Here is a 24,388-nt window from a genome sequence, read left to right as displayed (position 1 = left end):
GCCCCACCCTCTTCAACATATATATCAACGAATTGGCACGGGCACTAGAAAAGTCTGCAGCACCCGGCCTCACCCTACTAGAATCCAAAGTCAAATGTCTATTATTTGCTGATGATCTGGTGCTTCTGTCACCAACCAAGGAGGGCCAACAGCAGCACCTAGATCTTCTGCACAGATTCTGTCAGACCTGGGCCATGACAGTAAATCTCAGTAAGACCAAAATAATGGTGTTCCAAAAAAGGTCCAGTTGCCAGGACCACAAATACAAATTCCATCTAGACATTGTTGCCCTAAAGCACACAAAAAACTATACATACCTTGGCCTATACATCAGCGCCACAGGTAACTTCCACAAAGCTGTGAACGATCTGAGAGACAAGGCAAGAAGGGCATTCTATGCCATCAAAAGGAACATAAATTTCAACATACCAATTAGGATCTGGCTAAAAATACTTGAATCAGTCATAGAGCCCATTGCCCTTTATGGTTGTGAGGTCTGGGGTCCGTTCACCAACCAAGACATCACAAAATGGGACAAACACCAAATTGAGACTCTGCATGCAGAATTCTGCAAAAATATCCTCCGTGTACAACGTAGAACACCAAATAATGCATGCAGAGCAGAATTAGGCCGATACCGACTAATTATCAAAATCCAGAAAAGAGCTGTTAAATTCTACAACTATCTAAACGGAAGCGATTCCCAAACCTTCTATAACAAAGCCATCACCTACAGAGAGATGAACCTGGAGAAGTGTCCCCCAAGCAAGCTGGTCCAAACACACCCCAAACACACCCCACAGAGCCCCAGGACAGCAGCACAATTAGACCCAACCAAATCACGAGAAAACAAAAAGATAATTACTTGACACATTGGAAAGAATTAACAAAAAAACAGAGCAAACTAGAATGCTATTTGGCCCTAAACAGAGAGTACACAATGAGAGAATACCTGACCACTGTGACTGACCCAAACTTAAGGAAAGCTTTGACTATGTACAGACTTAGTGAGCATAGCCTTGCTATTGAGAAAGGCCACCGTAGACAGACATGGATCTCAAGAGAAGACAGGCTATGTGCACACTGCCCACAAAATGAGGTGGAAACTGAGCTGCACTTCCTAACCTCCTGCCCAATATATGACCATATTAGAGAGACATATTTCCCTCAGATTACACAGGTCCACAAAGAAAACAAATTTTTGAAAACAAATTCCACAGTTTGATCAACAGCAAGATTTGTGACCCAAGGTATCTACTGGGTGAAATTCCACAGTGTGCCATCACAGGCGCTTGTAACGCCAGGGTAGTGGGTTCAGCAAGATTTGTGACCTGTTGCCACAAGAAAAGGGCAACCAGTGAAGAACAAACACCATTGTAAATACAACCCATATTTATGCTCATTTATTTTATATTGTGTCCTTTAACTATTTGTACATTGTATATATATATATATATATATTATTATATATATATATATATATCATATGACATTTGTAATGTCTTTACTGTTTTGAAACTTCTGTATGTGTAATGTTTACTGTTCATTTTGGTTGTTTTTCACCTTATATATTCACTTTGTATGTTGTCTACCTCACTTGCTGTGGCAATGTTAACACATGTTTCCCATGCCAATAAAGCCCTTGAATTGAATTGAATTGAAAAATTGACAGAGAGAAAGATGGGGAGAGAGAGAGAGAGCGAGAGAGAGAGAGAGCGAGAGAGAGAGAGAGAGAGATGGAAAGAGATGCAGAGAGAGAGGGAGAGACAGAGAGAGATGGAGAGAGAGACAGAGAGAAAGATGGGGAGAGACAGAGAGAAAGATGGGGAGGGAGAGAGAGAGAGAGAGAGAGAGAGAGAGAGAGAGAGAGAGAGAGAGAGAGAGATAGATAGATAGATAGAAAGAGATGGAAAGAGAGAGGGAGGTAGAGAGAGAGAGAGAGAGAGGGAGGTAGAGAGAGGGAGGTAGAGAGAGAGACAGAGAGAAAGGGAGAGAGACACCTGTCAAACATGTAGGCATGTTTGTGTGTGTGTGCTCTTGTTCTTGAAGAGTCAACCATTTAAAACATAGTAGAATTCATTCAAGCAGAAGACCTTGATGGGAATGTGTTGTGTCTCAACCAGCCATGTACCAGAGACCCACCTTCCCTGCTATGTAGAGCATGTGTGTGTCTGGGTCGTAGAAAGGGAAGAGCACCCCAGACGAACCATCTAGGTCCTCCTGTAACAAAGGCACATCTAGGTCCTCCTGTAGACACACACACACACACACACACACACACACACACACACACACACACACACACACACACACACACACACACACACACACACACACACACACACACACACACACACACACACACACACACACACACACACACACACACGATTACTTAATCAAGGCAAGAACACCTTATAACTTCAATAAGAATGGAGGTTTCATTAAAGTGGAGGTAACATGGACATGTCTCCCAGTACAGAATTAAAAAGATTGACTGTTTAAAACCCCCTAATCCGTGTTGTCATAATCTCCCTGCCCCCTCAGATACACACACACACCAACATACAGTGGTTGTTTTCAAATAAAATACTGGTTGTTGTGCAACAAACCCATGCAGGGAGGAATCAGATGATAAATGACATAACCAATACAGATACTATTTGTTGGGGGCTTTTGCATGAAAGCATCCCGCAGGATTTCTATTTTGAGATACACCCATTTGGCACCAGAGGGAGCCGTTGTTTGATCACAATAAGATGAAGTCACCACTAATTGACACTGATCTAAGGTCAGTTTTGAATTTGCCCCCCTGAATTGGGGAAGCAAGCTGCTCCTAGCACGGTTCCTCAGGGTCAGCCTCTACCAAAGTACGATGAAGTTGCTCCTACACACTGCTCTAAGGTCAGTTTTACATATCCTTAATGGTTGATATCAGCGATTGTGGGTGAGACAGCAAATCCTAGCAGTGTGGTTGTGCCTGGTCTCAGAGGGCCATCTGTCAACATGTAAACTGACCCTAGATCTGTGCCTAAGGGCAGCCTCTATCAGTAGTGTGGTTGTGTACCTGGTCCCAGAGGGCCATCTGTCTGTGGTTCCAGCGGGAGCTGCCGGTGGACAGCAGCATCTTGAGGTTCCCCAGGAACAGCACCTTGCTGGCTTTGTGGTTCTTACAGTTGGCCTCCTGAGAAACACAGCAGGAGACAAACCAATGAAAAAACTAAAAAGGTCTTTGACAAGAGGTTTATTTCTAAATGTTTTATTGAGTCTATATTTAACCAGATTGGTCAGAGATGAATTGATGATTTGAAGCAGTGCCCCGGTCAGGAAGAAACATGGTGGATAGATAACCCTACAGAGTTGTTTTAACTAATGTATTCACATTGCATCACACAGATGTTATGGGTGTCATGCTCCTGGGGTTGCAGTAGTTTCAGAAGTAAACAGTCTATTGGCGTCTGTATAAACATGATATTTTAAACGTCAGCACATCGTGTCTGCACAAATAGGTCTTTGCAACATCACTGTGTCACTATCTGCACATTGCCACGTCAGCTGGTTTGAGGGGCGGAGAGGAGAGTGAGAACATGAGTCATGGGGTGGCTGGGTGGGTGCAGATCCCAGGGGTCTATGGGGATGCCGATGTCAGTTTTGGCTGTGTGGTGCTGGAGGGGCGTGGAAGGGCACAGGACAAGGAGAGAAGGAGAATCCTAAGCACCGTGTTGATATAAATAGTAATTATATCACTGTTACCGAGGACAATAGCATTACGACAACAAAATGTAATACTTGAATACAACTACATACAAACACACAAACCCAGCAGCCCCACCCGTACAGACCTGTAGCAGGTTCCCAGTGCGTGGCTCTAGAACCCTGATCTTCTTGTCCTTGCAGGACGTGGCCAGCCTGCTGCCATCGGTATTGAAGGACATGGAGAGCACCACGTCAGTGTGGTGGCTGATGGTCCGCACCGGGTTCTTTATCACCGCCTCAGGGCTGTCCAGGTTCCAGATCATCACCTGGGGAAGGACACACACGCATGTTATGAAATCAGATACTGAAAGTACAAACAGATTGACAAAGGATTTTCAATTCTGTAACTCGACAGGCGAGCAGGGTGTGTGTGTGGGGTCCAGGGTGGCGCAGCAGTCTAAGGCACTGCATCTCAATGCAGAACCTTCAGCTCCATGGCCAGAGCCTTCTCCTGAGCCGATGCCCAGTCTAAGCATGGCATCCAGTCCAGCTCCAAGGTCAGAGTCTTCTTCTGCGTTGGTGCCCAGTCCAGGCACAGCATCCAGTCCCGCTCCATTGCGGGAGCCTTCCCCTGAGCCGATGCCCAGTCTAAGCACGGCGTCCAGTCCAGCTCCAAGGTCAGAGTCTTCTTCTGCGTTGGTGCCCAGTCCAGGCACAGTATCCAGCCCGGGTCCATGGCTGGATTCACAGGATGAGCGGGTTCTTCGTCCCGCACCTGAGCCACCTCCGATGCTGGAGAAGCCGCGGGATGGGAGGGTTCTTCATCCCGCACCAGAGCCGCCACCGACACTAGACACCCCCCCTAACCCTCCCTTTTGGTTTCAGGATTTGCGGCCCTGTCACGTCCTGACCATAGAAAACCTTTATTTTCTATGGTGGTGTAGGTCAGGGTGTGACTGGGGGGTGTTCTAGTTTATTATTTCTATGTGTAGTCTAGTTTTTGTATTTCTATGTTGGTCTGGTATGGTTCCCAATCAGAAGTAGCTGTCTATCGTTGTCTCTGATTGGGAATCATATTTAGGCAGCCTTTTCCCACCTGTTGTTTGTGGGATCTTGTTTTTGTATTGTTGCTTTTGAGATCTACAAGGCTGTACGTTCGTTTGTTTGTTTCTCTTTATTGTTTTATTGTTGGTTCACATTTAAAATAAATATGATGAACCCAAATCACGCTGCGTCTTGGTCTACCCATTATGACGATCGTTACAGTAGACCTAGCCTATAGAAAGCTGATGGGATCCTCCTCTATTAAATAGAGGCCATCACTCTTGTTTTCTCACGCAATTGCATAGCCTATGGAAATGTTGTTCAACATAAGCTCATGGGCTCTCGTTAAGTGTTTGATTCGATTTTCGATTACATTTTCATTGATGTCTGAGTGATTAGACGGACAATAGAGTGCTGAGTACCAGGCAGTTGTCAAGTTTGGTAGGCTTCTAATGACCATCAGTAGCATCAGAGCTTGGAGAAGCCTAATTACCATGACTAAAAAGGTCACATGGAATCCGACAGCCGTCATGACTCGTGATCGCCGGTGTGGTGTTAAAACGGTCACCGAAACAGCCCCATTTCCAACACATTTTACTTGCATTCTTATACTGTAAATTCCTACATGGGAGTCTAATATTCAAGTACTGAGGAGATCAACAGATTGCCAAGGAATCTTTAAAGGTCAACAAAGAGCAATGTTCATGTGAGGCAGATAGAGAGTGATCGATTTGGGTTCCGGTCCAAGGCACTGCATCTCAGTTCTAGAGGCGTCACTACAGACCCTGGTTCGATTCCAGGCTGTATCATAACCAGGCGTGATATGGGAGTCCCATAGGGCGGCGCACAATTGGCCAAGAGTCGTTCGGGTTTGGCAGGGGTAGGCCGTCATTGTAAATAAGAATTTGTTCTTAACTGACTTGCCTAGTTTAAATAAAGCTTAACTAAAATAAAAATGGTGATGCATACTGTTGCACTTTGCCAAGCAGATTAAGCTGCAGTAGAATGTGGTGACCCGTTTGGCTGCATTTCAACATTGATAGATTATTCCTGCCAAAGCTATTTCCAGGTTAGCTCTCACTATTCTGTATATGTGCGATATATTACATTGAGTGTGTCTGAGTATCTGTATGCAAGTGTGTGTGAGCAGGAGTAGCTGTGAGGGTATATGGGTCTGAGTGTGTGTGTGTGTGACTTTTTCACATTTTGTTGAGTTACAATGATTCAAATGGATTTGTCATTTTTTGTCAACGATCTACACAAAAAACTTGAATTAAAAGTTGAAGAAAAATTCTAACATTTTATTTTATTAATGGAAAATAAAACACTAATATATCTTGATTAGACAAGTATTCAACCCCCAGAATCACCTTTGGCAGCGATTACAGCTGTGAGTCTTTCTGGGTAAGTCTCTAAGAGCTTTACACACCTGGATCGTACAATATTTCCCTATTATTCTTTTTAAAACTCTTCAAGCTCTGTCAAGTTGGTTGTTAATCATTGCTAAACAGCCATTTTCAAGTCTTGCCATAGATTTTCAAGCCAATTGAAGTCAAAACTGTAACTAGGTCACTCAAGAACATTCAATGTTGTCTTAGTAAACTCCAGTGTATAGTTGGCCTTGTGTTTAGGTTATTGTCCTGCTGAAAGGTGTATTAGCTCTATCCCCTTTTCTTTTTATCGAAACAAATTCCCTTGCCGATGACAAGCATACCCACAACATGCAGCCACCACTATGCTTGAAAGTATGAAGAGTGGTACTCAGTAATGTGTTGTTTTTGATTTTCTCCAAACATAATGCTTTAATTCAGGACAAAAAGGTAATTTCCTTGCCACAGTTTTTGCAATATTACTTTAGTGCCTTATTGCAAACAGAATGCATGTTTTGGAATAGTTTTATTCTGTACAGGGTTCCTTCTTTTCACTCTGTCATTTAGGTTAGTGTTGTTGATCCATCCTTAGTTTTCTCTTATCACAGCCATTTAACTGGTTGAAATCTCTGAGCGGTTTCCTTCCTCTCCGTCAACTGAGTTAGGAAAGACACGTATCTTTGTAGTGATTGGGTGTATTGATACACCATCCAAAGTACCAATAGGTTCCCTTTTTTGCGAGGCATTGAAAAACCTCCCTGGTTTTTGAATACTTATTGAGGCAAGACATTTCAGACATTCCACTTTGACATTATGGGGTATTGTGTGTAGATCAGTGACACAAAATCTCCATTGAATCCATTTTAAATTCAGGCTGTAACACAATAAAATGTGAAAAAAGTCAAGGGGTGTGAATACTTTCTGAAGACACTGTATACATGAGCTTGTGTATCTGAGGGTTAGTGTGTGTGTGTGTTACCTGGTAGTCATAGCCAGTACTGAAGAGCACATTGTTGGCAGTAGGGTGCCACTCGATGAGGCCCACCCTGCGGCTGTGACCCTGCAGCTCCTTCCACGGCACCGTCAGGTTCTTCAGCACACCATGGGGAGGGATGTCCCATACCTTCACCTGTTAGAGCAACACACACACACACACACACACACACACACACACACACACACACACACACACACACACACACACACACACACACACACACACACACACACACACACACACACACACACACACACACACACACACAGACAGACAGACACACACACACACAGGCACACCCACACGCACACACAAGGACACACATAAAAAGTTACATACACACACTTCAAAGCTAACCATTGACTAGAGCCAACTCAGAGAGCCAAACTGAAAGGTGAGGAATTTGAGACTGACCAGCGGCTAATTCATAACACACAAAGAAGAGTTGTAAGTCTCAAACATGTTACAGGTGGTAGTACAGGTCAGGACTTCAGACAGCTATTACCCAGGCCCTCCAGTTATCTTTGACTGTTTAAAAGATGTTGCTCTAACCCCAGTTGGCTACTTAGTCAGTGGTATGAAATGAATGGGAAAGTGATTTTATGTGTGTGTGTGTGTGTACACTACTGACCGTGGAGTCCTCAGAGCAGGATGCTATACAGAAGTCGTTGAAGGGGTTCCATTTGATGTCCAGTACGTTACCTCTGTGGCCTGACACTTTGGGGTGAAGGGGGTCCACCTTCCCTGTCTGAATAACACAGACAGGGGGGGGTCAATAGAACATTACATCAGGCATCACACTCCTGCCCTGAAGTCAGCGTGTGTTTGCAAGATTCCTAGGAGCCATGGGGTCAGGAGAAAGTGGAGTCTGAGGTTTGATCTTATTCATCATTACATCAGGTAGAAATGTGTAGGCAGGATACAGACATTAACATATAAGGACTAGGACTAAGGTAAACAGGGGAAATCACAAGATAAAATGAATATTCATTACTCAAAGAAACCGGTCAACAAATATCCAGTATTCAAAGTCAGGGACAGAATTAGTCCAGGTAAACATGATGTAATTGGCAGACCAGCCTAGAAAGAACCAAGTCTGAGTCCTCTTTTACAAGTCAGGACAGGCAGCCTACCTCAGCATACTGAATGACAACCTCACTACAGAGCTAACCAGCAAGTCTATGCAAGGCGGCATAGCAAAGCCCTTCACCTACCTGAAGACAATTGAGCAATAGGTAATGACAGCAAGGAATAGTTTACGAATAATTAACTTCAATACCCTAGCTGGCTAACATGACGGCAAAGGTGGTACATAAAGAAGTTATTTAAGAAAGAGTGTAAAAACAGTTTTAAAAGCCAACCGTATTGATGTGTTTTATTCATTAGATGTCTGTCAACTCAGACACTTCCTGAATAGATCGAGACATAATCTATCAAGATCAGCAACTTATGACAGAGGTGAGCATGTTGAGCAATGCTGGGGCGTGTTCACTATTCACCATTGTTTTAACACATGTCTCTAATACACAATCCTTATGGTCTCAATCTGATTGGCATCAGACAATTCAAGAAGTTTAAGAATGCAGTAATCCAGGCCTGTTTTAGCTCCCTTACTAATGAGTCTGAAAAGAACCACTCACAGGTGTGTTGTGACAGGTGACTGACACAACACACATACATACACACACTGCATGACATCATTGGTGTCCAGGAGGAGCATGGTGTGTGTGTGTGTGTGTGTGTGTGTGTGTGTGTGTGTGTGTGTGTGTGTGTGTGTGTGTGTGTGTGTGTGTGTGTGTGTGTGTGTGTGTGTGTGTGTGTGTGTGTGTGTGTGTGTGTGTGTGTGTAGGCAAGGTGTGTTTGGGATAGGGGGGTGAGCCCCGAAACTACATGAATGACTCAGTCTAAGAACATGCTGTCAGAGAGAGACATGGGTCATACATGTATTAGATTATAGGGACCAAACGGTGTGTGTGTGCGTGCCTGTGTGTGTCGGAGTAGGGGAGGGCGTCTCTGAGACAAGCCATAGTTTCAACTCCTTGCGACGGGTGGAGGGGGACATAGGTGAGTTATGTCATTCCTGAGTCCCTATGTAACTCCTGTCTGAGCCAAGAAGAGGAGTAGGATAAATTCAGAGAGAGAGAGAGAGACCCCTTCAAGAAGAAAGAGGGGAAAAAGAAGGGAGAAGACAGGAGAAAGGGAAGAGGGAAAAGAGGGAGGAGCGGTGGATCGAGAGCCTTTCTGATGAATCACTGTAAGGTCTTTGATAAATGAAAGCCTGTAAATTCAGCTGGTGTTCAGGTGAAGAGGTCTGGAGGTGCTATCGCCGTACAGGGAGTTGAAAGAGAAAGCCAAGTTCAGTGGAGAGATCAACACAATGCCTCCACTGATAAGAGGCTACACATAATAAGGACATCTTTGTATACGTCATTTACGAGTCAGATTGATTTTTGATATCTAGACAGCAAAGGGAAGGAGGGAGAAAGAGTTTGTGGAGGGGTAACAAAATAAAGATGACAGGTGTTTTAGGAGGGAAAGTTATGGGTTCGACGGTTTAACTTTCCCTGCATTTTCTTTCTGTCTTTTTTCCCCCGGTCTTTGGCTGGGGCGCTGTTTGAAGTGACCCCCACCAAAACATCAGCCTTAGCAACAGACTACAGAGGGCTTGGAGGGATACCTCAACATGAAATGGCAAAGCTAAAAACAGACATTTTAGGTAATATAACGCAGCAGGGCATCTCATACAATATGCCCAGAATCTATCAAATGTGAAGACCCTCAAATACTAACTAATTCACCAACAATGACATCACCGTGTAGGTAGAAGTTACCCCTATTCTGATCCCAGACCTATGGTTAAGAAAAACTTCTACCTCGACAAGAGAGAGATTTCACATCTATTTCTCAAAAAAAGCAAAGGTGGGCGGAGACTCACGTGATGGACAGAGAGGACCAGGAAGGCTCCGCCTCCGGCGCACTCTGTGATGACGGCAATGAAACGCGGGTTGACGGCGCAGAAGTGGTTGTCGTGGACGCTCCGCGTGATGGGCACGCCATCGTAGCAGTTCTCCTTGGTGGCGGCCTTACCGAACACGTGGCGGAACTTGGAGCTGCGATACTGAGGACGCCATGTCATCTAGGATGGAGAGAGCAAGAGAGTGAGAGAAAATGTAGAATCCTGTTTTTTGGATCAACATCATACATCACTACACAAACACATTAGGCAGAGCGGAAGACAAGGCAGAGGAAGGGAGAAGTAGGGAGAGAGGGATGGAGGAGGGGAGAAGGAGGGAGAGGGAGAGGGAGGAGAGGGAGAGAGATGGAGGAGAGGAGGAGGGGGAGAGAGATGGAGGAGGGGAGAGAGATGGAGGAGGGGAGAAGGAGGGAGACATTGACATTGACATTCTACACGGTGACAGGATAGATGGACCTATTGTAAAGCTGCACCCTAACACTGTCAACCACCACGGGGGATTGGAACCGTTCAGTAAAGTGAAGAGCAAGATAATCACTATTAGACCTCCTCCCAAACCGTAAGCTTCTTGTTAGTCCTCTCTGCAGCCTGCACTTCAGGATCCTATCCATTAGGGAAAACGTTTTAAAACGTTTTTTCAACGGGCAGCTAAAAAGAGTGTTTCTTATTGGACCAGGTAGTCCCTCCCTGTTCCAGTCTGTTTTAGTGCCTGTTAAAGCCAATCTAGTACTCCAGCTAGTGGATAAGTCATCTATGTGCTAGAATAAGTGCCTGTGTGGAAGAACGTCTGAGACCCAGCCTGGCTAGCAAACATGTCTGTCTGCCTGCATGTCTATTACTGCTGCATGGTCATTATTTATGAATTAGAGGAGAGGCTGGTGGACCTGAGGTTACAGTACAGTAACAGTACAGGACCAAAACTGTGAGCAGGATGAAGCTGCCCCTATAGACGCTGATCTTAGGTCAGTGTTTCGCTCAAATGGTCAAGGTTAGGGTATGATGAGTGTAAACCGAAAGGTCTCTGGTTCGAAATCCGAGCTGACTAGGTGAGGAATCTGCTGGCTTGCCCGTGAGCAAGGCACTTAACCCTAATTGCTCTGGATAAGATCATCTGCTAAATTACTCAAATGTAAATAGGAGTAGTATGTAGTGGCTCCTCAAACACTGATCTAAGGTCAGTTTAACATTTTTATTTCCAATGGTTAAAGTTAAAGGTTTGCTGAGGGTAAACTGATCCTAGATCTGTGCCTAAAGGAAACTGCTATCTGGAGCCCAAATGATATGGGCTGTTGTGTCACCTGGAAATGACCTATGGCTTAATGACATCATCCCTCTCTGTGTTTGGATGGAAGTGAGTTTTTTCTGGCGATGCAGATGGTGTCAGTAAAAATATGCCAACGAGGAAGACAGAGTGACATCATTGTGGGGGGGAAGAGGTAAAAATAAAACACTGGGAGCCAGGCAGGCCAGTGGTTGGTTGGTGCGGGTGTGGCTTTAGTGGTGGTGGTTGGCCTCAACAGAAGCAGAGAGGGGGCGAGAGGGAGAGAGAGAGAGAGAGAGAGAGAGAGAGAGAGAGAGAGAGAGAGAGAGAGAGAGAGAGATGGAAAAAGGAAAATGAGAGAGAGAAAGAGATGAAAGAGAGAGGGGTAAAGAGAGAGAGATGAGAAAGGTGAGAGAGAGAGAAAGAAAGAAAGAAAAGGAAAGAGATGGGGAGAGAGAGAGATGGAAAAGAGAGATGGAAAAAGAGAGAGAGAGAGAGAGAGAGAGAGAGAGAGAGAAAGGAGAGCGAGAGAGAGAAAGAGAAAGAGAGATGAAAAGAGAGATGGAAAAAGAGAGAGAGAGAGAGAGAGAGAGAGAGAGAGATGGAAAAGAGAGAGGAAAAAGAGAGGAGAGAGAGAGAGAAAGAGAGAGAGAAAGAGAGAGAGAGAAAGAGAGAGAGGGAAAGAGAGAGAGAGAGAGAGGGAAAGAGAGAGAGAGAAAGAGAGAGAGAGAAAGAGAGAGAGAGAGAGAAAGAGAGGGGGAGAGAGAGAGAGATGGAAAAGAGAGATGGAAAAAGGAGAGAGAGAAAGAGAGAAAGAGAGAGAGAGAGAAAAGAGAGAGAGAGAGAGAAAGAGAGAGAGAGAGAAAGAGAGAAAGAGATGAAAAGAGAGATGGAAAAAGGAGAGAGAGAGAAAAGAGAGAGAGAGAGAAAGAGAGAGAGAGAGAGAGAGAGAGAGAGAGAGAGAGAGAGAGAGAGAGAGAGAGAGAGAGAGAGAGAGAGAGAGAGAGAGAGAGAGAGAGAGAGAGAGAGAGAGGGAAAGGAGAGAGAAGTAGGAACAGAAAGAGAGAGGAGACTCCGAGAGATAGAGAAAAAGAAAGCGAGAAACAGGGAATAAGATTTCCCATCCTTCAGCTCGTCTCAGTCTCTCGGTCCTATCGTCTTCTACCCCCGGGTGAGCGTTTAGAGCGCTATGCGGTCATGCCCGAATGTTCTCTACCTGACGAGAGCTTCGCTAACCTTTTCAGGTGAGTGAATGAACCCAACCAGCCGTGGGACACAGATGGCTCACACTGATAATGCCATATCCCTGCAGCTGCACAGCCAACAGCTAGCTTCCTAGGTGAACTACACTAGTGGAAATAATGCATTGAGACTGCTGACAAATGTTTTTACCTCAAATGAACAAAAGCCAACACACAATCCCAAACAGGGAAATATCTCAATGCATGTCAAGACAGAAAGCAGGAATGTGTCTACCAGGTCCTATGTGTATATTTACACAAACAACACAACGGTCCTATCAGACTGGGCCTATCTTCTCTCAGCTCTTGCTCTGGGCAACATCTGTGTCCTCAAAAGAAAGAGAAAGCAACAGCCAACAGCCATATCCCATCCCTGTCAGTAGCAGTCAGAGACAGTAGCTCTCTACTACCCCTCAGTAGGAGCCTGTTGGGTGTACCTGGTAGTGTCAGCCTATTGCCTGTCAGTTTTGAGTCAGTGAGAACAGGCTTGATGGGCCCTGTTGGAATGAATGACGGGACATTGATTGTTGGTGGCTCTGGGTGGTGTTCATAAGTGCACGCAACGGAAGAAAACAGCTGGACTTATCCAATAAATTCACTCATTTTTGTTTTCCGTTGCACAACGTTTCGCTACAGTATTCCCTTATGAACACGACCCAGCTCCAACAAGGCTCTCTCCATTGGTTCAGCTGTAGAGAGCCGAGTTGACATCGTTCTGCTCCAAGGCTCTCTATTTGAATGTGTCTTTCCCCGCTTCGAGTCATTAACCCAAATACATAGAACCTGATCATTATCTCTCAACCCGCTGCTTCTCTCCAAACCCACCTGTCTCTCTTCTTCTTCTACAGAGGGAACACAATGACCTGAAGAACTTCACAGTGAGGGGCTTGATATCTCAAAAGCTGCGTTCGAAATGGCAGCCTATTAGATTTATTTAACTATGAAAAGCCCATTGAGACCCAGTCTCTTTTTCGAGGGAGACCTGGCCAAGAAGGCAGCAACAATCAATACATGACAGAATTAAAACATACAACAATACAATTCAACATGATCCAGCCTAAAAAAAAGCATTTAAACTCCTCTGTAACAGAGTCTACCATCAGAATGTGTCATTCATTCAGTGGCACTAACATATCTAGATGAAACATAGGTTGTAGACTATTCCGTGCCTCTGGTGCACAAGGTGAGAAGGCAGTCTTGCCTAATAAGAGTGCATTACTATATACAGTATATAGGCCCTGGACAAAAGTAGTGCACTATAAAGGGAATAGGGTGCCATTTCAGACACAGACAAAGTGTGACAAACCTCCAAGAGGAGAAAAAACACCAACCCGTTTCCCAGAAATCCAGCCTGTAGTCATAGACATCAAATACAGAGTTAAGTAGTGAGAGAAAGTGACAGTTCCATGTTGTGCTTTAACAGCAGGTAGGTACACAGCTTGGCTGCATAGTGGGGGCCGTCTGAACAAGGAAACGATGACGAGTACAGATTATTCTATTTTTAGCCCTGTCATCTTGCTGATCAAAAGTCTTCCACTGCTCCAAAAATGTCAAATATGTCTGTATAGCACATTGTAAAGGCTGGATATCTCTTGCTGTATAATGGAGAGCAAGGTACATAAGATATAGAGCGAGCTCTATCAGTTGGACTGTAGAACATCTATTTTTGTCAACGGAGGGCTATAACCAATGACTCACAACTTCATATGGTAAAAGGGTGCTGTAAAAACCACTGTGAAACGCATCACAAAGACAAATGTAGAAGACCAATCTCAAGTTGCATTTTTCACGTCTTTCATATTTCAGTGGCTTTCAACAATCTGTTCTTTAATCCTGTAAGAGCTGGGTGCGTTACAGTCTCACCACAGTCACCTTGGTGTGTTCAGGACTCTCCACAGCCTCATGAGCCCTGGTCAAAAGTAGTGCACTTTATAGGGAATGGGGTGATATTTGGGACGCATCTCTAGCTTTCCACAGGACAACATGTCAAAGTTCAGAGCCAGGAGGAGGGCAAAGTTCACATGCATTGGCACTAATCTGGACGCTTATAAGAAATCCTGCTATGCCCTCAGACAAACCATCAAACAGGCAAAGCGTCAATACAGGACAAATGTCTTTTATGCTAACTGTCTTTAATGCTCGCTTCAAGGCAAGCAACACTGAAGCATGCATGAGAGCACCAGCTGTTCCATGACTGTTCCATGACTGTGTGATTACGCTTTCTATAGCTGATGTGAGCAAGACCTTTAAACAGGTCAACATTCACAAGGCTGCAGGGCCAGACGGATTACCAGGGCGTGTACCCAGAGCATGCACGGACCAACTGGGAAGTGTCTTCACTGAAATTGTCAACCTCTCCCTGACCCAAGTAAGTAATACCTACATGTTTCAAGCAGACCACCATAGTCCCTGTCCCCAAGAATGTGAAGGTAATCTGCCTAAATGACTACCGCCTCGTAGCACTCACGTCAGTAGCCATATGAAGTGCTTTGAAAGGCTGGTCAGGGCTCACATCAACACCATCATCCCGGAAACCCTAGATCCACTCCAATTCGCATACCGCATCAACAGATCCACAGATGACGCAATCTCAATCACACTCCACACTGCCCTCTCACACCTGGACAAAATGAACACCTATGTGAGAATGCTGTTCATTGACTACAGCTCAGCGTTCAACACCATAGTGCCCATAAAGCTCATCACTAAGCTAAAGATCCTGGGACTAAACACCTCCCTCTGCAACCCCTTCTGTACTCCCTGTTCACCCATGACTGCAGGCCAAGCACGATTCCATCACCATCATTAAGTTTTCTGACGACACAACAGTGGTAGGCCTGATCACCGACAACGATGAGTCAGCCTATAGGGAGGCTCAGAGACAACAACCTCTCCCTCAATGTGAGCAAGACAAAGGAGCTGATCGTGGACTTCAGGAAAAGGAGGGCCGAACAGGCTCCCATTAACATCGATGGGGCTGTAGTGGAGCGGGTCGAGAGTTTCAAGTTCCTTGGTATCCACATCACCAACAAACTATCATGGTCCAAACACAACAAGACAGTCATGAAGAGGGCACAACAACACCTTTTCCCCCTCAGGAGACTGAAAATATTTGGCATGGGTCCCCAGATCCTCAAAAGGTTCTACAGCTGCACCATCGAGAGCATCCTGACTGGTTGCATCACCGCCTGGTAATGCAACTGCTTGGCATCTGACCGTAAGGCACTACAGGGGGTAGTGTGTACAGCCCAATACATCCCTGGGGCCAAACTTCCTGTCATCCAGGACCTATTTACTAGGCGGTGTCAGAGGAAGGCACAAATTATTGTCAAGGACTCCAGTCACCCAAGTCACAGACTGTTCTCTCTGCTAACGCAAGGCAAGCGGTACTGGAGCACCAAGTCTAGGTCCAAAAGGCTCCTTAACAGCTTCTACCCCCAAGCTATAAGTCTGCTGAATAATTAATCAAATGGCCACCCAAAATGTTTACATTGACCCCACCACACTTTGTTTTTACACTGCTGCTACTGGCTGGGCATTATCGATGCATAGTCACTTTACCCCTAACTACATGTACAAATTACTTTGACTAACCTGTAGCCCCGCACATTGACTTGGTACTGGTATCCCCTGTATATAGCTTTGTTATTGTAATGTAATGTTATTGTTAGTTTTTATTTAAAAAATGTATTTAGCAAATATATTGAACTGCATTGTTGGTTAAGGGTTAAGGGCTTGTAAGTAAGAATTTCACAGTAAGGTTGTATTCGGTGCATGTGACAAATAACATTTAATTTGATTTGATCTCTCTATTTACCTCTGTGGCTAAGATGGACTACAGACTCTGTTAGAACGTCATGCCTGAAGCTGGAGGCACCATGACACCTTCCACCCACCACTAAACCTCCAACATCTCTGACATCTATCAGTGATCTCTCTATTTACCTCTGTGGCTAAGATGGACTACAGACTCTGTTAGAACGCCATGCCTGAAGCTGGAGGCACCATGACACCTTCCACCCACCACTAAACCTCCAACATCTCTGACATCTATCAGTGATCTCTCTATTTACCTCTGTGGCTAAGATGGACTACAGACTCTGTTAGAACGCCATGCCTGAAGCTGGAGGCACCATGACACCTTCCACCCACCACTAAACCTCCAACATCTCTGACATCTATCAGTGATCTCTCTCTCTCTCAGGATCATGACACCTTCCACCCACCACTAAACCTCCAACATCTCTGACATCTATCAGTGATCTCTCTCTCTCTCAGGATCATGACACCTTCCACCCACCACTAAACCTCCAACATCTCTGACATCTATCAGTGATCTCTCTCTCTCAGGATCATGACACCTTCCACCCACCACTAAACCTCCAACATCTCTGACATCTATCAGTGATCTCTCTCTCTCTCAGGATCATGACACCTTCCACCCACCACTAAACCTCCAACATCTCTGACATCTATCAGTGATCTCTCTCTCTCAGGATCATGACACCTTCCACCCACCACTAAACCTCCAACATCTCTGACATCTATCAGTGATCTCTCTCTCTCTCAGGATCATGACACCTTCCACCCACCACTAAACCTCCAACATCTCTGACATCTATCAGTGATCTCTCTCTCTCAGGATCATGACACCTTCCACCCACCACTAAACCTCCAACATCTCTGACATCTATCAGTGATCTCTCTCTCTCTCAGGATCATGACACCTTCCACCCACCACTAAACCTCCAACATCTCTGACATCTATCAGTGATCTCTCTCTCTCTCAGGATCATGACACCTTCCACCCACCACTAAACCTCCAACATCTCTGACATCTATCAGTGATCTCTCTCTCTCAGGATCATGACACCTTCCACCCACCACTAAACCTCCAACATCTCTGACATCTATCAGTGATCTCTCTCTCTCAGGATCATGACACCTTCCACCCACCACTAAACCTCCAACATCTCTGACATCTATCAGTGATCTCTCTCTCTCAGGATCATGACACCTTCCACCCACCACTAAACCTCCAACATCTCTGACATCTATCAGTGATCTCTCTCTCTCAGGATCATGACACCTTCCACCCACCACTAAACCTCCAACATCTCTGACATCTATCAGTGATCTCTCTCTCTCAGGATCATGACACCTTCCACCCACCACTAAACCTCCAACATCTCTGACATCTATCAGTGATCTCTCTCTCTCTCAGGATCATGACACCTTCCACCCACCACTAAACCTCCAACATCTCTGACATCTATCTCTCTCTCTCAGGATCAGATCTCTCTCTCTCAGGATCATGACACCTTCCACCCACCACTAAACCTCCAACATCTCTGACATCTATCAGTGATCTCTCTCTCTCTCAGGATCATGTCACCTCACAACTCCCTTCACCACCCTCACAACTCCCTTCACCACAGCCTAACTACAACTCCCTTACAGCCAAACTACAACTCCCTTACAGCCAAACTACAACTCCCTCACAGCCAAACTACAACTCTCCCTCACAGCCAAACTACAACTCCCTTCACCACTGCCAAACTACAACTCCCTCCGCCACCCTCACAGCCTAACTACAACTCCCTCACAGCCAAACTACAACTCCCTCACAGCCAAACTACAACTCCCTCACAGCCAAACTACAACTCCCTCTGCCCCCTTCACAACCAAACTACAACTCCCTCTGCCCCCTTCACAACCAAACTACAACTCCTGCTACCCCCTTCACAACCAAACTACAAATCTCTCACCTTTACCTCAACCTAATGTCTTGTCTTATGTTTATATGGTTTAGGAGAATATGTTACTATTAAACTATCTTCCCACTGATGTTTCCACTATGAGAGCCTGTGAGAGGGTTAGTGGAGGAGGGGGTAAGGTGGGAGAAGAGGGCGAGTCGGGTTAGTGGAGGAGGGGGTAAGGTGGGAGAAGAGGGTGAGTCGGGTTAGTGGAGGAGGGGGTAAGGTGGGAGAAGAGGGTGAGTCGGGTTAGTGGAGGAGGGGGGTAAGGTGGGAGAAGAGGGCGAGTCGGGTTAGTGGAGGAGGGGGTAAGGTGGGAGAAGAGGGTGAGTCGGGTTAGTGAAGGAGGGGGCCTAACTAAGGTGGGAGAAGAGGGTGAGAGGGTTAGTGGAGGAGGGGGTAAGGTGGGAGAAGAGGGTGAGTCGGGTTAGTGAAGGAGGGGGTAAGGTGGGAGAAGAGGGCGAGTCGGGTTAGTGGAGGAGGGGGTAAGGTGGGAGAAGAGGGTGGTTTAGGAGAGAGGGTTAGTGGAGGAGGGGGGTTAAGGTGGGAGAAGAGGGTGAGTCGGGTTAGTGAAGGAGGGGGTAAGGTGGGAGAAGAGGGTGAGTCGGGTTAGTGAAGGAGGGGGTAAGGGGTGAGAGGGTTAGGGAGGTGGGAGAAGAGGGTGAGTCGGGTTAGGGAAGGAGGGGGTAAGGTGGGAGAAGAGGGCGAGTCGGGTTAGTGGAGGAGGGGGTAAGGTGGGAGAAGAGGGTGAGAGGGTTAGTGGAGGAGGGGGTAAGGTGGGAGAAGAGGGTGAGTCGGGTTAGTGAAGGAGGGGGTAAGGTGGGAGAAGAGGGCGAGTCGGGTTAGTGAAGGAGGGGGTAAGGTGGGAGAAGAGGGTGAGAGGGTTAGTGGAGGAGGGGGTAAGGTGGGAGAAGAGGGTGAGTCGGGTTAGTGAAGGAGGGGGTAAGGTGGGAGAAGAGGGCGAGTCGGGTTAGTGGAGGAGGGGGTAAGGTGGGAGAAGAGGGTGAGAGGGTTAGTGGAGGAGGGGGTAAGGTGGGAGAAGAGGGTGAGAGGGTTAGTGGAGGAGGGGGTAAGGTGGGAGAAGAGGGCGAGTCGGGTTAGTGAAGGAGGGGGTAAGGTGGGAGAAGAGGGCGAGTCGGGTTAGTGGAGGAGGGGGTAAGGTGGGAGAAGAGGGCGAGTCGGGTTAGTGGAGGAGGGGGTAAGGTGGGAGAAGAGGGCGAGTCGGGTTAGTGGAGGAGGGGGTAAGGTGGGAGAAGAGGGTGAGTCGGGTTAGTGGAGGAGGGGGTAAGGTGGGAGAAGAAGGCGAGTCGGGTTAGTGGAGGAGGGGGGTAAGGTGGGAGAAGAGGGCGGGTTAGTCGGGTTAGTGGAGGAGGGGGGTAAGGTGGGAGAAGAGGGCGAGTCGGGTTAGTGGAGGAGGGGGTAAGGTGGGAGAAGAGGGCGAGTCGGGATAGTGGTGGAGGGGGTAAGGTGGGAGAAGAGGGCGAGTCGGGATAGCTGTGGAGGGGGTAAGGTGGGAGAAGAGGGCGAGTCGGGATAGCTGTGGAGGGGGTAAGGTGGGAGAAGAGGGCGAGTCGGGTTAGTGGAGGAGGGGGTAAGGTGGGAGAAGAGGGTGAGTCGGGTTAGTGGAGGAGGGGGTAAGGTGGGAGAAGAAGGCGAGTCGGGTTAGTGGAGGAGGGGGTAAGGTGGGAGAAGAGGGCGAGTCGGGTTAGTGGAGGAGGGGGTAAGGTGGGAGAAGAGGGTGAGTCGGGTTAGTGGAGGAGGGGGTAAGGTGGGAGAAGAGGGCGAGTCGGGTTAGTGGAGGAGGGGGTAAGGTGGGAGAAGAGGGCGAGTCGGGTTAGTGGAGGAGGGGGGTAAGGTGGGAGAAGAGGGCGAGTCGGGATAGTTGTGGAGGGGGTAAGGTGGGAGAAGAGGGCGAGTCGGGATAGTTGTGGAGGGGGTAAGGTGAGTGAGGAAGGGGGAGATGAGGGAGGGCTGTTGCCGGGTCGCCTGCCGTGTTTTGTAAGCGCTCAAAGGGAAACACGAGCCAGGGAATGTCCAGGTCTGTGTGTGTGTGTCTACGTTCCTGTCTGACATGATACTCAGACGACAGCCGCGCGCTACAGGCTTTCTCCCTGTAAGAGAAGGCCATGCAGCCCAGGTAACACAATAACAGCCCAACACTGTAGAATGTACATGGAAAAGAGGAATGTACTATAGAAGGAGATGCCTTGATGGGGCAAGTGGGGTGTGTGTGTGTGTGTGTGTGTGTGTGTGTGTGTGTGTGTGTGTGTGTGTGTGTGTGTGTGTGTGTGTGTGTGTGTGTGTGTGTGTGTGTGTGTGTGTGTGTGTGTGTGTGTGTGTGTGTGTGTGTGTGTGTGTGCTGAGGTGGGATAGCATAGCCTTCTGATTGATTTGTACTGTAAAGGGTTGCATTGGCCTACAATGAGAGAAGTAACGTGTAGATATAGGCACATGTCCCATTGTTGGACACACCACACCCTGCTCACCTAATTCACCCATTAGTTAATCATTCAATTCACTCCTGTCACTGGAGATATCCCTACGGCTTGAAGATCTGCACAACACAAAGCAGCACTTTATATTGCTATCTGAACCCGCACAATACCAGGATTTCATTGCCTGGTGTTCTGCTTTTGAAACTTTTAAAAGGACATTTTAGCAGACTTTACCAGAGTGTATCAAAATGTAGGAACTGGTGAGTGAGTGTTGACAGTAGTTTGGCACTACACCTGTATACTGTATAGGGAAGTTGTTTGGCCATAGGAGGACTATAGGCTATCTGTTTGTGCAAAACATGCATACATGTTATTTCCACATTCATACTTCCTCTGGGCTTCAATACCATTGACTTTGGCAGCAGTCGTATGCATACAATTCTAGCATTCTAAGAATTCTCCGACTCGCACGCACACACACACGCAGCTGCACAAACGCATGTTAATGCATACAAAAGCAACTGGAAAACAGCTGACTGTTGTTCATTCAGAGTTAGCATCTGTTCTGTATGGTGTGCAGCCTGTATACAGGTGCTTGTACACTTCAACACACACATTGTCCTGTAGTGGGAGTTTGCCCATTGATAGTCCCAGGCTCTCTCTCTCTAGTATAACATTTCAACTGCTGCAGATCCTCCACAAGCTCAAAGTGCTCTTTCTTTCCCCATGGTCTGTAGCCAGACTCATATATTATATATATATATTATATATACACACACACACACACACACACACACACACACACACACACACACACACACACACACACACACACACACACACACACACACACACACACACACACACACACACACACACACACACACACACACACACACACACACACACACACACAGCCTTAACATGAATGAGAAATGGGACCCAGAGCTTGATGAATAGGTCTTGTGGGTCTTGTGTGTCTTCCATAGTTCAGGGGCAGAGAGCCTTAGATGACCCGACCATAAAGCCCATCTGTGATTTAACACTTGACTGACTCAGTATAGGGATGATGTCATGTTTACTATTCTAAAACTGTAAAAGCTCCTTCTTCACATTCCCTTTTCGGTTGAGCCAGAGGCAGCAGGATTATGCTGCCGCTGGCGATGTGGGTGAATAATTACTTTGTAATGACAACTTCATAGAGCTTTGCCGACAGGATCTTTAAAAAATACTATGCACGGACGCAAACGACACACTTTAACCGCTCCCTAGAGGTGTTAGGTGTATCTTGTTGGAGCCTGTCTCAGCTCCTTAGGAGCCAGAAAACTGCACACTGTAATCACCCTGTCCCTCACTCAGCTATCCCACACACACACACAACTGTCAAGCCCTGTGGTGAGCTCACCCCACGCCAACAAACACGTTACCACACACACATTATAGGAAGAGAGAGGTAGAGATGAAAGGACAGGAAACTAAAGGAATGAGAGGTAGTGAAGAGGACAGACAGAAAGAAAGAGCAAGTATCAAAGATCAAGACAGTATGAGTGAACAGCGGAAAGTGAAAAAGAGAGAGAAAGATCTGTCATTCCCTCTGTCTGAAGCCTACTCACCCTGTCTAGTCAGTGTGGGATGGCAGGCAGGCCAACTGAGAGGAGAACAAGAGAAGAGCTCCTTGAGAGAGAGAGAGCAGGTGCTGTCTATATGTCACGTCTAGATGGCTTGCCTCTGTAAATCTCTTCTCTCCCGTCTCGCTCTCTGAGGCACGTGGAGCAAACCAGCCTCCTGCAACACAGGCTTCAAAGAGTACAGCCACTGAGTGATATCATCCAACTCTACAGACCAAGCCCTTACAGTCCTGCTGCTGGAGTCCAACCAGAGCTCATCCAACTCTCTCTGTGTAGAGCAGTACAGCAGGTCTACGGACACAGAGTTCAGTATACTGTAGCTGGTGGTCACTGTAAGCAGGAGAGAGCAGGAGCGTGTGTGTGTGTACACTCCCTAAAAGGGTGGTGCCTAACCCAGTGACGAAGAGAAGCAGGGAGGAGATGGGAGAGGGAAAGATCCTCCGATCGCCACTCCCTCTGCCTTCACTCCTCCTCCACAGTATTGGTTCAATCAGGATTCCTCCCTCTATCTTGGAGTTGCCACAACCAGAGATAGAGAGAACGGGACAAAACCAGTAATCAACCAGAGATAGAGAGAACGGGACAAAACCAGTAATCAACCAGAGATAGAGAGAACGGGACAAAACCAGTAATCAACCAGAGATAGAGAGAACGGGACAAAACCAGTAATCAACCAGAGATAGAGAGAACGGGACAAAACCAGTAATCAACCAGAGATGGAGAGAACGGGACAAAACCAGTAATCAACCAGAGATAGAGAGAACAGGACAAAACCAGTAATCAACCAGAGATAGAGAGAACGGGACAAAACCAGTAATCAACCAGAGATAGAGAGAACGGGACAAAACCAGTAATCAACCAGAGATAGAGAGAACGGGACAAAACCAGTAATCAACCAGAGATAGAGAGAACGGGACAAAACCAGTAATCAACCAGAGATAGAGAGAACGGGACAAAACCAGTAATCAACCAGAGATGGAGAGAACGGGATAAAACCAGTAATCAACCAGAGATAGAGGAGTAATCAAAAAAACCAGTAATCAACCAGAGATAGAGAGAACGGGACAAAACCAGTAATCAACCAGAGATAGAGAGAACGGGACAAAACCAGTAATCAACCAGAGATAGAGAGAACAGGACAAAACCAGTAATCAACCAGAGATAGAGAGAACACAAAACCAGTAATCAACCAGAGATAGAGAGAACGGGACAAAACCAGTAATCAACCAGAGATGGAGAGAACGGGACAAAACCAGTAATCAACCAGAGATAGAGAGAACGGACAAAACCAGTAATCAACCAGAGATAGAGAGAACGGACAAAACCAGTAATCAACCAGAGATAGAGAGAACGGGACAAAACCAGTAATCAACCAGAGATAGAGAGAACGGGACAAAACCAGTAATCAACCAGAGATAGAGAGAACAACAAAACCAGTAATCAACCAGAGATAGAGAGAACGGGACAAAACCAGTAATCAACCAGAGATAGAGAGAACGGGATAAAACCAGTAATCAACCAGAGATAGAGAGTAATTAACCAGAGATAGAGAGATAAAACCAGTAATCAACCAGAGATAGAGAGAACGGGACAAAACCAGTAATCAACCAGAGATGGAGAGAACGGACAAAACCAGTAATCAACCAGAGATAGAGAGAACGGGACAAAACCAGTAATCAACCAGAGATAGAGAGAACGTGGACAAAACCAGTAATCAACCAGAGATGGAGAGAACGGGACAAAACCAGTAATCAACCAGAGATAGAGAGAACGGGACAAAACCAGTAATCAACCAGAGATAGAGAGAACGTGACAAAACCAGTAATCAACCAGAGATAGAGAGAACGTGACAAAACCAGTAATCAACCAGAGATAGAGAGAACGTGACAAAACCAGTAATCAACCAGAGATAGAGAGAACGTGACAAAACCAGTAATCAACCAGAGATAGAGAGAACGTGACAAAACCAGTAATCAACCAGAGATA

The 24,388-nt window shown here is 46.4% G+C and overlaps 1 protein-coding gene and 1 long non-coding RNA gene across 2 annotated transcripts in view; both read right to left on the bottom strand.

Annotated features, from left to right (window-relative positions):
* LOC118381616 (coronin-2A-like) overlaps positions 1-24,388 on the bottom strand; it is a 60,553-nt gene that overhangs the window by 14,697 nt on the left and 21,468 nt on the right. Inside the window, exons 2-7 of the mRNA XM_052464352.1 lie at positions 10,043-10,243; positions 7,739-7,855; positions 7,090-7,239; positions 3,843-4,022; positions 3,068-3,184; positions 2,143-2,247 (exon numbers count right to left, since the gene is read on the bottom strand). Of these exons, the coding sequence (XP_052320312.1) occupies positions 2,143-2,247; positions 3,068-3,184; positions 3,843-4,022; positions 7,090-7,239; positions 7,739-7,855; positions 10,043-10,243 (870 nt within the window). The remainder of the gene's footprint in view (positions 1-2,142; positions 2,248-3,067; positions 3,185-3,842; positions 4,023-7,089; positions 7,240-7,738; positions 7,856-10,042; positions 10,244-24,388) is intronic.
* Positions 16,652-17,848, bottom strand: LOC127907977 (uncharacterized). Its single transcript, XR_008065787.1, has 3 exons — positions 17,764-17,848; positions 17,110-17,403; positions 16,652-17,037 (listed from the first exon to the last, which is right to left on the bottom strand). It is a non-coding gene; the product is annotated as an uncharacterized LOC127907977 (long non-coding RNA).

Source organism: Oncorhynchus keta, chromosome 16 (genome assembly GCF_023373465.1).
Source record: "Oncorhynchus keta strain PuntledgeMale-10-30-2019 chromosome 16, Oket_V2, whole genome shotgun sequence".
NCBI lineage: Eukaryota > Metazoa > Chordata > Actinopteri > Salmoniformes > Salmonidae > Oncorhynchus > Oncorhynchus keta.
Note: the sequence above shows the minus strand (reverse complement) of the source record. Positions and strands in the feature narration are given on the sequence as shown.